The 15,341-nt window shown below is 38.8% G+C and overlaps 1 protein-coding gene across 1 annotated transcript; it reads right to left on the bottom strand.

The window, feature by feature from the left end:
• Positions 1–193: 193 nt before the first annotated feature.
• LOC137296282 (calcium-independent phospholipase A2-gamma-like) lies at positions 194–14,753 on the bottom strand. Its single transcript, XM_067828039.1, has 8 exons — positions 14,647–14,753; positions 11,865–12,783; positions 10,267–10,418; positions 9,388–9,654; positions 5,969–6,026; positions 5,203–5,394; positions 4,779–4,974; positions 194–4,075 (listed from the first exon to the last, which is right to left on the bottom strand). The coding sequence occupies exons 2-8, from the start codon at positions 12,759–12,761 to the stop codon at positions 3,822–3,824; spliced, it is 2,016 nt and encodes a 671-aa protein (XP_067684140.1). The 5' UTR covers positions 12,762–12,783; positions 14,647–14,753; the 3' UTR covers positions 194–3,821.
• Between the last annotated feature and the right edge of the window lie 588 nt (positions 14,754–15,341).

Here is a 15,341-nt window from a genome sequence, read left to right as displayed (position 1 = left end):
TCAATCAATGCTGAAGTCAATCAATGGATTGTCTGGTCCAGACTTCATTATTTACAGACCTCTGCCATATGGTTGGCATATTGCTGAGCAAAGTGTTAAACAACAAATGAATATTTCATCTGACTTGATGTTCACCAAATCACAAGAGCAACTTCCACAAGGAGCCACTAACAAAATCATACCAACAAAAGTGTACATGTAGACATATTTATTACTGTGACATGTTCACATGAAGCAAGATTGTTAAATGGCACAGGGTAGATTCAGCTTCTAGTGTATATCAATGCACACAATTATCCCGAGGAAAACATGCATACCATTGCAATGCGTATTTCACGCCACACTGACCATTGCAATTGGTCAAGATACAATCTTATTACAAATCATACATGCAAGTTAGCATTCCATGGATGCTGTATCTGAAGAGAACATGTTTTTGAATCTATCACTTCAATCTTCCCAAACAAGCTTCCACTGCATTGCTTCATTGAAATTGCAACATCAGTTACTATGATGTCACAATCCAATAACATTACTAATCTCTGCCACTGAAGCAGTTACGTGTACTTACATGACACAGTTTATTACTTGTTACACACCGAAAAATTATTTTTGGATGATCAATGGAATCTCCTGGATTAAGTGTCAATTATATCTAAACTTAAAGTTCCACTTGAGATTCTTTTTCGTAAACTTAAGAGGAAAAGAGATGCATCACAAATACTTTCATATATAGGTAGAATGTGGTATTCATTAGGAGCAGAAGGATCAGCGTATTCCATACACACGATGGGTTGTCAACTGCTGCCAGCGTAATGGCCAAGTGTGCATTAATATTGCATTGCAATGACCGAGGTAGGTCTTCATGTGGGTGTGGTGGTTGTGGATGGTGTATTTTGTGTAAGGAGGATGTTGCATGTCAGGGTGCATCTTGTAGTCCTTGTAGTGGTTTTTGTAGTTGTAGTGGTAGTCTCTGTTGTGGTACAGTTGGAGGTGTTTCTAACATAGTGTCCATAGTTGTTGCTGTGGCCATGATGGTAGAGCAAGTTTCGAGGTTTGTGTGGTCCTAAATGTTTGTGTTCACAAAATGTGAAATGTTTCTTCTAATGTTCTACAAAGATCACACTTTCAAGGCTTTAAATAAAAGCACAAACAGCAAGATATGTTGTTAAACAGGTCTTCGCATCATTTTCCTTTTGTCAACAAAACAAACAACCAATAACAAACAAATATCAGTAGCAATGACGAAAAGTTAAAAGTACAAAACAGATTAGAACAAAGGCATCATTATTTTCACAGTAAAAATACTCTGATAGTGTCCAAAAGGAAAATCAACTACACTTGAAACACAAGGGAAGGTCGTTGTTGTGAAAGAAAAGAATTGAAAACAGAACAAAATGCATAGGTGAAAAACTTCGAAGTACTACTTCAGCAACTATGACAAGCTGCTGAGTACACACTGGCAAACGTGGACACTGTTTTCATCCTCCACCTATTTATGCAGAGGAGTCAACACAAAGAAAAGCACTTGTGGAAGGTGAGTTCTTTGCAGACTAGGTAAGATGGCAGCATTTTGACCAGCAGTCTGCATTTGCATTTCTCTTCAAGGACAGGGGCTTACAGAAAAATGTTGTTGACTAGTTGAAGCATTCCACCATGTTTAACTGAATATTTCCCATTACTCCAGAATATTGCTAAAAGCTGTTTTGAGTAATACTCACTGTGAAGTGATCAATGGTGATGGACAATTTGCTACATTTTACGTTCAAACTACACCACTGAACAAGACATTAAAGATGGATTCCTTTCTCGAAGTGCTGGGATTGTACATTACTAATTTCTCATGTTTTTTACATATAACACTGGTGGATATTAGGATGAGACAAATTTACTAAAATGTGATGAAAGCCTGTTACTGATAACTGAAGCAAGCTCATCCCTACAGACAGACCCTTCTTCATTCATATTCAAGGTCACAAGGTCATCTGAATATAGCTACCAAACAATGAGGCTCAACTTCATGGTGGACATACAACATATTCTGCACCAATAAAAAAAGTGTACATAAAATACCACTTTTGACTACATCAAGGTCTGGGGCCTGTTTCACAAAACTCTCATAAGCCTAAGATCTTGTAAGTTTGTCGTAGCCATTGTTCCTCCACTACTGCAACATAGGAGCTACAGATCCTACGAGAAAACAAGAAAAGATACGAGATCTTAGGCTTTTAAGAGCTTTGTGAAACGGGGCCCAGGATAGTCACCGGTCAGTACACCCCTAGACGCACCGGTATATAGAGTACATATTTCCAACATTTAAACAAAGCACCATCATAAATGCAAGGTCATCTAAAAATACAACTCAAACAAACAAATAAGTATAAAGAGTAAAAACCTGCATGTACCTTGATGACATATTGACCAACAGTTTCCTGAGTAAGTTAATGTACCAAGATTTCAGCACTTACTGCTGGAATGAGGGCATTCAGCAAGTCAAATAATCAAACAATTCCAAAACATCGATGACAAAATCATTACACAACAGGAAAAGTGGCTTTCCAAAAATGTCAAGTTACTTTGTAATCAATCAGCTATTAAAATATGCCTATCAAAGTAAAATAGTCGTTTACGAAGATCCTGTTTTGGGATAAACCATGTAAAACTTGTCCGCTAGATAAATGCCCTTAAAAACTCTGAAAGTTTCACATATATGAAATACAATTCCATAAAGAATAATAAACATTATAGCATCTTGATGTAAAACATATTCCATCTGTTTTGCAACATTACGAGCTTAGAATTCTTAGAGCTTCTCGCGTTCCCGTTCCTCAAAATATCACTGAGTTACAATTCACTGGTCCTGTTAGTGAAGAAAGTATGTAGCCAAACTGTGTTCCAATGTTCTGTCAAAGTGAACTGTTGATAGAAAATGATATTTGCATCCAAACTATGTGAATGAGACATTCTACCTGACTTTTTTACTCTATCTCTTGCTTCAGCAGATCAAATTGTGATACAAGAAAAAAATGAACTGATTTGGAAGAAAGACAATAAAAATTGTTGACTGCTTTCAATATATACTACTCATCAAAAGTTTAGACTCACATAAAGCACAAATTATGTGTTATGTATATATACATATGGTTACATCGAAGATGAATTTCTCCACCTACTTGGGGGAACCAAATGAGAACTTTATGCCGATTAATTGCATGAACATCATGCATCAAACATCCGAACAGCATGTGCTAATATTGTGCATGTGAACAGCGTTTTTTTGGTGTAGAGTTTTCTTAAGAATTCACCAACTTCATTCATTACACTCATGTCAATAATCTTTTCAATGATACAAATTTATTTTATAATACATCAGTTCATGTATAAACAGTACCTTTAGACAATATGGAATATTTTGCAAAATCTAGTCTCAAACAGTTGACTGAAGTAAGTGGCTACATTTACACTTGAGTCTAAACTTTTGATGGGTAGTGTAGTTTGATGTTTTCAATGTGGAATCACTCCTCAGAAGGAGCTAGGTCATGTCCTAGCATCCCTGAACACCACGACTAGTTCAGCAATGTTTAGCACTCATCTGATAATAAAACCCTGATTCTTGCAACTACCACAAATGCAGATGTCATGAACTAGAAAGAAACACCTGTAGTATCACAATATGAAATAAATAAACTGACTGCCACAACTGATCTTCTGTCGAAACGTCTGTCCTTCCACCTCTCGACTTCTTCTTTAATTCATAGCAAACAGGAGTTCCAAACTTGGAGAAATCACAGCCATAGGAGATGTTCATCATTTTCACATTTTCATGCTCTCACACTATCAGCAGCCTTTCGAATCATATCAGCTGTCCGCTGATGTGGCCTTCTTCCTTTGGACAGTTGGTTGATGGCTTTGGTAATTTTGACATCGTTTTTGCGCAGGTAGAGCTGTGTTTCCTGCAACATCTGGTCGATTTTCTCTGGGCGGATCTCGTCCAGGTGGAAGTACTCAGACAGGTAAGGGTTGAACCGGTAGTATGTGTTCTGAGGTAGGAGATCATGGAGAATGGAGTGGACAGCTGGAAAAAGAAGATGATACATTCTTGGTATCTTTCTGTGACTTTTCACACCACAGTACACCAAAGTCAGAAATACTAAAATGTTATCACAACAGCCTGTGAATATCCAGTGGTTGATAATGTGACAACGATCCACACCAATTTCACACACCAAAAAATATACTAACAATGATGAAATCACCGTAACACAACTCAAACATGTTTTGTTAGAACTTGGATGGAAAAGACACAGAACTTAAGAATTAATGGGAAATTTATTTTATCTATCGCAAAGATGTATTTGAGATAGTTTATGCGGAAACCAATAAAAATGAAAAAAAGAATATGACAAATCTTCATTCACATTGATGGTAATGTTTACCTTTGTCTAAACATGTTCAATCATTTCAACCCTTACAGAACATTAGACTCTGCTACTATGATTTGCCATATGCTAAGAAAGATTTTTCATGCACTAATGCTTTGAAGGGATGGCCATCCCAGATTCTTGTCATGACTGTCTTCCAATTCCATCTGATTCACCAGCCCCATTATAAATCACAGGACCTATGAAATAAGCAATCATCTCCCACAACCTCCCCAGAAAATTATTGAACACAACTGAACAGTGCCATTGGCACTCTAATGGTAGAAACTTTGAACTTTAAGCATCACATCCTTTATATCACAAGAATGTACAAAGCTACAGTACTGGCTTCCTTACCTTCTGTGTCTGTGGCACTGTCTACTATTTTCATCACCTTGTCTTTTAGAGCAAGCTTGGAAGAAAGGAGTTCCATGGCAGGCTCGTATCGACCAGTGCCAATAGAAATAACACACTGAATTGACTCATTAGGCCACAAAAGTCGTCCTTCGTGAATGGCAATGGCTGTTGGGTTGTTGGTCATGAGACCACCATCCTGGAAAAACAACATCAGAACATTTATCAAGGTGTTTCATACATATTCTGAGTGAGTGAGTAAATGAGTGAGTGAGGGAGGGCAGGAGCAAGCAAGCAAGCAAGCATCACCAAAAACTGTGGAACTTAATTACCAAATCCTGTCACATTTTAAATAGCAACTGATCAATTTCACAGAAGACAACAGGGGATTTCTACCTTGACTCTAGTAGTACAATTCTTCACTGACCTGATGGACATAGTCTCCAAGCTTGAACTCCTCAAAGTAGCCTGGCGCTGCTGATGAGGCTCGGATCACCTCCCAGATGGAGTGCCTGCACCCCCCAGGGTATCGCGAATAAGACTGAGGAGGCAGGTTGTAGTTACGAAATATAAAGTTCTTCAACTTCGGCACATTCATCAGAGTGGACATCCCTGAGTACTGCAGAAAACATCAAAACATTTGTCAGTCATAAATGAAACTTTGGCTACCATTCTTGATTATCCATGTACATGTATATATTATTTTATGCTTGATATACTCTGTACAATGTGCTTCCATAGCACTGGTTCAAATGACCTGGTATCAATAGTTACATACAGTAACTCTAATATACAAGAGAAACTCTCAAATAGACAAGAGTTGGACACAGGAGCAACTAGTCTGCCATACAGACCCTGAAACAAACACATCGCATACAACCCATGCAAATCTCTAACATTTGGCAAGTCTGGATTACAACAGGCTCTTGGCTCATTGTCATTACCTCTTATTAAGATAATTTTAGAACCATTCCAGGATAGGGAAATCAATTTTTATCATGAACATATGGAGGCACAATAGGCCGGAGAAGCTTGGATAGCTGCATACTTGTTTAGTAATACTTTAATAGTACAAGTAATATTTATCTTCACTGGAAGGAAGATTACAAAGTGACACTGAGGAATTCAAAGTTAAAACTCTGAAATCACTGCATAAATATAATATGTTCTGTATCACTGAAAACTAGTCTCACCTTTGGTAGCTGCTTGTCCTTGGCAAACTCGATCATCATTTGTTCTCCCAGTTCCTTCCTGTAAAATAGGGAAAATAACTCATTAAAAACTCACCCCAACATGTAATTTTCTGAATAAAATTGGTATTTTATACTTATCCTGACTCATGCTTAATTGCTTACTCTCCTCTTCCTGGCGAAGGTAGTGGAACACCTGAAATCCCCTGAAGTTCCCATCTAAAAGTTAAGCGAGTTAAGTCAGCGTTATCGGGGAACTGTCTGTCTCTGCTGAGTAACGACAAGTGGTCCAAACTGATGAATGCCAGTGACATCCTCCATGGCTATGTCTCACAGATAATGGTTGGCGAGTACTGTATTTGACTTCCAAAAACAGCCTTCCATAATACTAGATAGCGAGCAATTACCATGTAGCGCTAGTCTCTGACTTAATGTGGGTTAGAGGCTCGTGGAAAGTCTAATCCTGCTGCTTTATATGCTCTTAGTATAACAGCTCTGATCCAAACTGAGACAGTGTTGCGGGATGCTTCCGTAAGTGTCTCAGTATATATAGGGATAAACAGGCGCTTGAAACGTCTTCAAGACTTGGTACTTGCGATGCATATCTTCAATGCTCTGACTAGACATAATGATAAATCTTGAGTATTATGAGGTCTAAGGATTGAAGATAGTACCGGTTTGTGGAATTGTCTATCCGGTTGACCTGGCAGTTGATTTTCTGCAATAACATCCCATCGTGGACCCAGATGAGCTGTCTGCTGATGACTTGCATCAAAGCTCATGTGGTTGAAATCTAGAGCATGAATTTCTGACATTTGTGCAGCTGTAGTCAAGGTAAGTAAAAAACAGCGTCTTCTGAGTTAGCAGTTCAAATGAGGTCCAATAAAATGGCTTGTACGCATCACTTGTGAGATGTTGGAGTACAATGTTTAGATCCCATGCTGGAGCTCTAAATCTACGTTGTTGATCTTCCAACTTAAAGGAGCGTGGTAAGGCAACTCAGGTACTTTAGTCAGCTTGGTCCCCGTTTCCATGGTGACAACTGAGCTGAGAGTTACCAAGCATATAAATAATGTAGAGCCTTTCAGACCTCTGGAATGTCATAAGTGACATAAATATTCTGCTATCTGCGGATATGTTGCCTTCATCGCCATGAAGCCTTTCTTCTTGGCATATGTCTCAAACCGCTTCCACTTGCCATCATAAAAGGTTCAAATGGACAGAACGGACTAGGGACAGAAGTCGAAGTGTGGATTTTATCATCATAACCTCCCTTGAACCTTGACTAACCCGTCTTGCTACCCCTTCCATCCTTCTGTTGAATACCGTAGGTGCAGACCATGGGACTTGATAAAAGGGTTTTGTGAAGCCCTTGAATACGAAGTAGATTAATTCCCGCAGTGGTAGAAGCTAGATGTTCAGACATAAACTGCTGATCCTTCCTCGGTGTAACGAAAGCTGACTGGATCATCCTCTCTTCCTCATTTGCTAAACTTAGCAATGAGAGTCTCGTTGATGGCTGGGGGAAATGACGTGCGTTAAAAGACAGCACATGTTGCTGTTAAAACTTGGTTGCTGTCTTGAATGCTGTAGACAAAGTTTCAGGTATCGTAGATACAGGAGGTATCAGTGGAAATGTTAACGTATCAGTGTCGTCATTCTTCATCTTGTACGTGTTGAGCTCGTTGGTATCCTTAGATGGGGAAGCCAGGTTTAAACCATCTGTGATCCATGATGTGATGTCATTCACCCGCGTATAACTACTCGTGTGAGTGCACTCACTCGGCATGGGTATATCCTTCTCTGTGCTGCGATCTGATGATCGGGACCTGGATCTTCTGGAGTGCTTGCCTGCATGCACCTCTTCTTCATCCTCAGACGTGAGTGCAGGTCTAGATGAATGCTCTCTCTGATTCACAGTCAACATCGTTGAAAAGTGCAGTCGTCTTTCCTCTTCCAATCTTCCATGAGGTTCCTCTTCTGCATTGTGAATTGTTGCACGAAGACGCCTGTGTCAAATGCATGTAGTGCGTGCATTGACGACTGTGTTGAAGAGTCTGCGATGTCTGTTGTAGATGAGATGTGTTCTGAGGCGTTGATGATGCAGTCGGTGTCAATCTAGTTGCCAAAGTTCAATGGCTGGTGTCTTCTCTCCGTATCATTAACAGCAACTCGTAAAAAAAATGACATTCTTCTAAGGGGACTATCTCGTCCCCGAATGACTTCTTTATCAGTGAGGGATGATTCTGCTATGATCTTGCAGATGACAACTTCGACTTCTTAAATTTCTTAGTCTGACATGGTCCTGTCTCAACGGATGATCTCTTCCGAGTCTTGGGAGGGGACTCGCCTGACCTTGGACACAACCTTGAAGATACATCTGGCATCTAGCTGGAATGAATCTCAGCATCAACAATTAAATGGTTACCCAACTTTATCTCACTAGATTTAGACATGGTTAATGTGAGCCAACACTGCTTGTCTCTAGCACGTCTCTGAACAGACTGTAAATATAATAAACATTCTGCTTTAGACAATTTAAAGCAAAATACACAACAAGTATGAGCAGAACATCTGGCTTACATGCTGGTGAAAATACGTGCGGGTCAACGGCCAACAGCCGTAATCTGCACTGAAAACATGATTTCGACTAAGTCTCAGTTGACGAAATATGTGTTAGAAATAGTCACAATAATTACAAAATTGTATAATAATAATAAATCTATACAGGCCAAAAACCGTATACAGCACAAATTTAGGTAGAAAAATCAAAAGAATGTAAGACTTATCGCCATGTAAGGGACCCCAGGTGCATCCAGCCACTCTCGTCGGGTGATTAAAGGAGAGAGTGAAGTAACATGGTGGTCAGCTGACCATATGCGCGGGCAAAGGGAGGTAATACTTAGGTGAGTGTGATTTTACGTCCGCTTCTTACAGAAGGAAACTTTCAGGTGTTCCACTACCTTCGCCAGGAAGAGGAGAGTGAGCAATTAAGCATGAGTCAGGATAAGGAAAAATAATGTATAGTGACATATGGGAAATATCTCTAAGAGGCAATCTGACAATAAAGCTTACAACCTTAAACCAACCCAAAAACAAAAAAAATTCATATTTTGAGGGGACAAAAACTGGAAAAAATACAGATCACTTGAGCTTTCACAGGAAAATACATTTCAGGTGACCGTTTCCTTCTCCTTACGTGAAACTGACCTTGTCAGTACAGAACCATCATCGACCATATAGAATCTATCAATCAGTAAGCAGGGAAAGTGAAAGATTGATAATATGTACTATTGCTATGAAAACTATAAAACATGTTCAAATTGCTGAAGAACTAGCCTTCATTTCTTTCTATCATCTGAAACTTTGGATCACTGATATGATCAAAAACAATACTGAAACATATTATACTACAATCTTACTTAAGTATGTTCTCCCAAGCTTCTGTGTCATAGAAAGCATGATTCCAGACAAGCTTGCTGGTTCCAAGAACTTTGTTTCGAGTGAACATCTGCTGACTGAAGTCCTTGTACAGGAGTTCACACTCAGCAAGAGGAACACGATACAGGAACACCATGGCAGCAACCAGCGCCCCCGTGCTCACTCCACAGACGTAGTCGAACATGTCACGGATGTCCGTCTGGCAAGCTTCTTCCAGCTTCTTCAAGCATTCGATTGCCAGCAGTCCTCTAAAGAAACAATTCACACATGCTTTACTCCAACTTTGAAATGGGGTTTAACTTTCATCCTGGCACCTCAGCTTGGTGTTTAAGGAAATTGCGAACCCAAATGGTGAAACCCACAAGCATGAGGCCACAAAGCCAAACAACAGTTGGCCTTGCTTCCCCAATACAGATCATGGTCAGGCATTTTCATTTGCAGCCAGTCTATGAAATAATCACCAGCCAGTAGCATGTCAATTTGCATGGGGTCATTTTGTAAATATATCACTATCTCTGACTTGTTATGTTACAATACATTTTTAATTTGTGCAAGATTACGGCCTGATAAAAATGTTCATCATATTAGCAGCTTAATAATGAAACCTGTGTCATGCCAACAAGATCTTAATCTTACATGCTCTTGAGACCTTTTCCTTAGTTTCTACATTCAAATTTCAGGCTAGTGAATTATTTTGTGGGGTAGCAGCTTTCAGGCATAGCTAGCTGGACTGTCTAGAAACTATTTTCCACATTGCTTGCAGCCACTATGAACGTTTGGTGCCACATAGTACATAGGGATATTTAATGTACTTTATACATGGGATAAACAGATGAAAGGTTTAGAGCATCTTCACTCACCTTGTTCCACCTCCATCGATGGTCAGCATCCTGATTCCCTGTCCCTTCACTGGGTCTACGTAGCCAATCTGAGCCAGCGCCTGGTTGGCCTGGCTCGACAATGCCTCATCCTGGCTACCTCGAAACTTCAACAGGTAGGGCACGACTTTCTCCTTAAACAATGACACAACAGCGAGGAAGTTCAGTAATGGTGACATTGCGGCTTCTTTCAGTTTCAGTCACAAAAACCAGTTGGATTGGATGTCTATTAAAGAAGTGTGATCTAGCGCTGTGTCATTTGAAGCTAACTTCACAAATAGTCCAGGGTATTTATCAGAATAGATTTAGGAGACGAACATCAAATGCTGACAAATACTGTCGGTACCATGTGAATTCCTGTATACTCAATAACAATAAAATTAGCAAACACATAATTTTTATCAACATAGTAAACATGGTAAACAAAACCGTGCATGCACTTTTTTCTGTTTGCACTCACTGAAGAAAGTTCTGATTGTTTGTACATATTAATACGCAGTGAATAGTCAGGGATTTCAACCAATCAGATTAAACAACAAATAACTTTTGGGATTCTGGGCACGTAATAATGATAATACACTCAGCAATGGGCAATCAAGGCTCATGGGCTAGATATGAACAACACCTATACTGGCTATACACAAACACAAACCACTTAACATAGAATCCGTCGCACCAGCTGTCACTGAATATGAAAAGTATCTGCAGTATCTGATTCTTCCCTGTTGCCATGGTGAAGCAAATACAATATCTGACATGTGTTTTCATTAGCATCTAGAGAAAATATGCACCAAACTGGTAAGAAATAAGACACTCCAAGTGGGGTTATGAATGAATACAAAATGTAAGTATACATTACAATGCAAAGTATTTCACATTTTTCACTAATACATAGGTGTTGCATCTAGTAACTTATGTAAGGGGGGAGAGGTAGCATTGTATCTATGCAGCTTGCAAAATACAACAGATGAATCTATAACAGACTGGCAGATACTCTGACATTCTCACAGATGGAATACGCTTCTCTCCAATGATCCATCTGTGCCAAAAACATTTTAAGCGTTTTCACTAAAACTTTAGTGGCATGCTTTTGCATCCACTAGCTTATTTTACCACACCATATCATAGATCACAGGCCCTTGGATGAACAGTTACGATCACAGACATGATGAGCACTGAATCTTCTTGCATCCTACTGTGAACTTACATGGTCAGACCAAGGTTCAATTTTACGTTTCAACAAAACCCTGTCCTTTGCAGTTGACAACCCAAGTACACACTGAGAATAACCTTCATACCTACAATTTCTGCAACAGCACTGCACATTTTGTGAGTGAGTTTACGTTCTTAGTACTATTCAAGCAATATCATTGTGAGTTACACCAAAAATCGACTTCACACATTGTACCCATGTGGGGAATCGAACCCAGGTATTTGGCAGACCTTTTGCCACTAGGCTTCTTGTATACATTTCGAACACTGCTAACATCCTTCAAAGTATATCCAAAGTATACTAGTATCAGGAGTTCTAAGACCTTGCAACAGTATGGACTAAGGTAAACCATTTCAACTATCAGTACCTTTGTAGCTGTAAATCTTGAGTTAGGGTACTGAAGAATGTGTTTGCAGAAGTCCTCTGTCCTGCGTAATTTTGACTGTAACGTAGATGCAGTCTTGATTCCTTCTACCAGTGCTTTTGTTCGACTGTCTATAGCAGTTTTTGAGACAAAATCTCTCTGTACCAATGGCTTCTTCTTGACCACTGTCGATGCGTCATCTGGATCTTTGTCAGCTTTAATAGGCCATACACTTTTAAAAATACTCGTCATGAGATCATCTTCATTTACTGTCTTTGATTTCACACCAGGTTTGTTTAGTGAGTGAGTAGTATCAATAGTGTCATAAAATTTCACTATACTTTCGTTTGTATCTTGCATTGCTCTTGCAAATGACTGCTGCTCCGCTGCCCTTGGATCCTTAACTTCATGTGCCATCATCTTGTCTTTTACCCGTCTCTCCAAATTTCTTAACTGAGCTTTCTGTTCCTCTATACTTTCTTGTAAATCTTTCTGAACATTTTCTCTCAACTTGCTAGAAAATGGAACATACTTCTGAAATTCATCCGCAAATCTCGTCGAAACAACAGCATTAATCACGCCTACATTTGGCAAATTGTTGGCAATACTGTCTTTAACCTTTTCTAAATACTTGATTTGTTCTTTTAGTGAATCCATATATGACTTGGATTTTGACTCCTTTTTGTGATTTTCATCTTTCTGATCAGCATTCTTACTATCTGTGTGGTTGTGGTACATCTGTTGCATTGTGCTCATTTCCTGACATCCACAGACTGTATCAGTTCCTCGCCGCCACCGGTCAGGCGATGCTGTCCTCCAGTGTCCACCAGAACTGACCTGGCCAGGAGGTGGAGCTAGCAGACGAGCACATGCAGATGCTGAGTTCCTCAAACTTGCCATGGCGAATCAGCAATTCTGTAAACTATGAACAATGAAATAAAATAGTGTGATGTTACAATGTACATCTGCCAAGACAACAATTTCTAAATGCCAATGTGGTTTCAAATTAATTTACAAATCTTTTATTCTGACAATACGTCTGAAAGATCACCTAACAAATCCTCTGTCAGTGAACCATCAGTAAACATTGCCCACCCAACCCAAATGAAGGATGCAGAACTATTGAGTCACTCAGCTGTATACTTTCAAAATCAATTCTTTCATTTCTTTTATTACCTCAGTTCATGACTTTTCAGTACTTCAACCACCAAGATATTGCAAATTACTGGGAACACCTTATTGGTTTAAAATGCCAACTGTGGATACCATTGTAGTTCTTGCTAGCCACTCCACTCTTAGTGTTAAGGTGAGTAAATCAGGGATCCAGATAATTTTTCAATATCAGGAGTATGTACTCCTTATTTTTTCAATATACATGTAGGACTTATAGGAAACCTTTAGAGTACATTTAGAGTATTGAATGGAATTTAATGGAGTACCAGAACCTTGTCATTTGTTTCATACATACACAACATTGCTACTATTGTGTAAAGAAGTCAATAAACAATAAAACAATGCTTTGTCAGATAAATCCATCTGGAAATGTTTCTGATGATGAGGTACAGAGCTGCTGTGGTGCATGTCTGCAACAGTTTCTAAATTATTTCCTACCATATCATGCATATTTTTATCAGTACATACACCAATACAGCCTTTATCTGGAGCCCTGGGCCTTGACTCACAAAGCTCTCATAAGCTTAACTTTTCTCGTAGCATTCGTACCTCCTATACTGTAAAATATGAATTAGGAATGCTACGAGAAGGGTTGTGAGACCTTACGCTTACGACAGTTTTGTGAAAGGAGGCCCTGGTAAGTCCTTTCCAGTCAAAAACGATTTCATGATTCTTAGGGGCAGACACAGATGTTTCACCAACCAGACACCTTTTCATGATCATGCTATGTCTTTTAATAAATCATTCCACACCAAATTATGGAAATGTACATTTTTATCAAGTTTCTACTTTTGCAACTAAAATATGCATGCACATAAAGGCAAATAACCATGTGCTCAGAAAATAGAAAACAGCCGTGATTATAAATGACTGTGATCAAAAGGAAGAGAGCAGGCATAATTAGAATTTAAGGTGAGTTTGGTCCTCTGTGCAGTGCCAACTGAAATCAGAAAAAGCCATACACCTTTGCAGGAACACTACGTTAGCTGTCTGAACTATTTATTTTATCAGTGTTAACACTTTGTTAATTATTTCACATAAAAACAACACTTCTTCATCACATACTCTCACAGCAGACCAAAGTGAAACACTTGCAACAGACATCTCATCTGTAGGAAGTGATGTATTGAGTATGGGTGAAAAATTGGTGTTGCTCTTCAGAAAGATTTCATCAATAACAGTCGTGAAGTATATATTGGGCATGTGTATTGCACTAGCCATGTTAAAAATATAGCCTGATACTTATTTAATCGGTAATTCTGAAAACTTAAGCTGACAAGTGGCAACACTCATGGTCAAGTCGTGATGTCTGACACGTACGTGAAATGTTCAGTTGTACAGACATGCCGAGATACTAGTATTCAGTCTGTTATCTTGTCTTATTGTAGTCATCTGACAGTATGAATGCTATAACATATCTGTTTCTACTAGATCTATACATATGAAACAAACACCACTGTAATAGGAAACTAGAATCACTTAAATATGTCAGTCTTATCATGAAATAATAACAGAGGAATGATGAAAAATACAACTGGATTGACATCACCTCTTATGTAATAAAAAAATCAAATTGTTTAGTCTCGTAAAGGACTAACGTAAATATTCTTACCTTGATTGCTTAAGACTGCTCGTTGTTCGGCACCGTTACCTGTGATGTCTAATAACTCTATGTTGATATTTTGAGTCGGAAAATCATGCCATGGCTAAATTAATAATACTTCCCCGAAACTGCCTCCAAATCACTAAACCATATCTCGTTTACATGTTGTCTAAAATAGAAATTATACAGTTCCCATAAGAAATAAAATATTACATTTCAATATGCGCTTATACACGTTTAGCAAAAATACATCAAAATACAAAAGGCTATTTATGTTATGTTGAAATGTAAATTATATAAGCAGTGTCTAAGGTAATAGTACATTATTTACAAACCGCAAAATGACAACATTCTGGCGTGATAAACAGTGATCACAAGGCAGTCGCTGATTGGTCGAAATCAGGTCAGCTGGAAAATGGGTCGAAGAAATGATTTCTGCTTCTAAACTTCTCATTAGAAGGCCAACACATAATAGGTTTCAGTGAGCGTTTAATTCCATACGAAAGTATATTTTGATCAAGTTGAATATGGCAATATCATAGAAGTTTGTAGGGGAATCGTGAAACAAAAATAAAGATCCAGTCTAATGAATATGCATAAGAGACGACGCCTTCTTTGTAGGCCAATGGGACAACGCCTTGCTTCTGTTTATATACACACCAGACACGTGTGGCACTTCTAACGAGCTAAACATAGTTGTTACC

The sequence above is a fragment of the Haliotis asinina genome, chromosome 9 (assembly GCF_037392515.1).
Source record: "Haliotis asinina isolate JCU_RB_2024 chromosome 9, JCU_Hal_asi_v2, whole genome shotgun sequence".
Lineage (NCBI taxonomy): Eukaryota > Metazoa > Mollusca > Gastropoda > Lepetellida > Haliotidae > Haliotis > Haliotis asinina.
Note: the sequence above shows the minus strand (reverse complement) of the source record. Positions and strands in the feature narration are given on the sequence as shown.

Bases quoted from the DNA above. Each gene is read 5' to 3' on its own strand.
- LOC137296282 (XM_067828039.1), bottom strand. From the start codon at position 12,761: ATGGCAAGTTTGAGGAACTCAGCATCTGCATGTGCTCGTCTGCTAGCT. The intron at 4,975-5,202 runs GTCAGTGAAGAA...TTGTTTTTCCAG, and splicing joins TTGGAGACTATGTCCATCAG to GATGGTGGTCTCATGACCAA. The intron at 4,076-4,778 runs GTAAGGAAGCCA...TTCTTTTTCCAG, and splicing joins CAGTGCCACAGACACAGAAG to CTGTCCACTCCATTCTCCAT.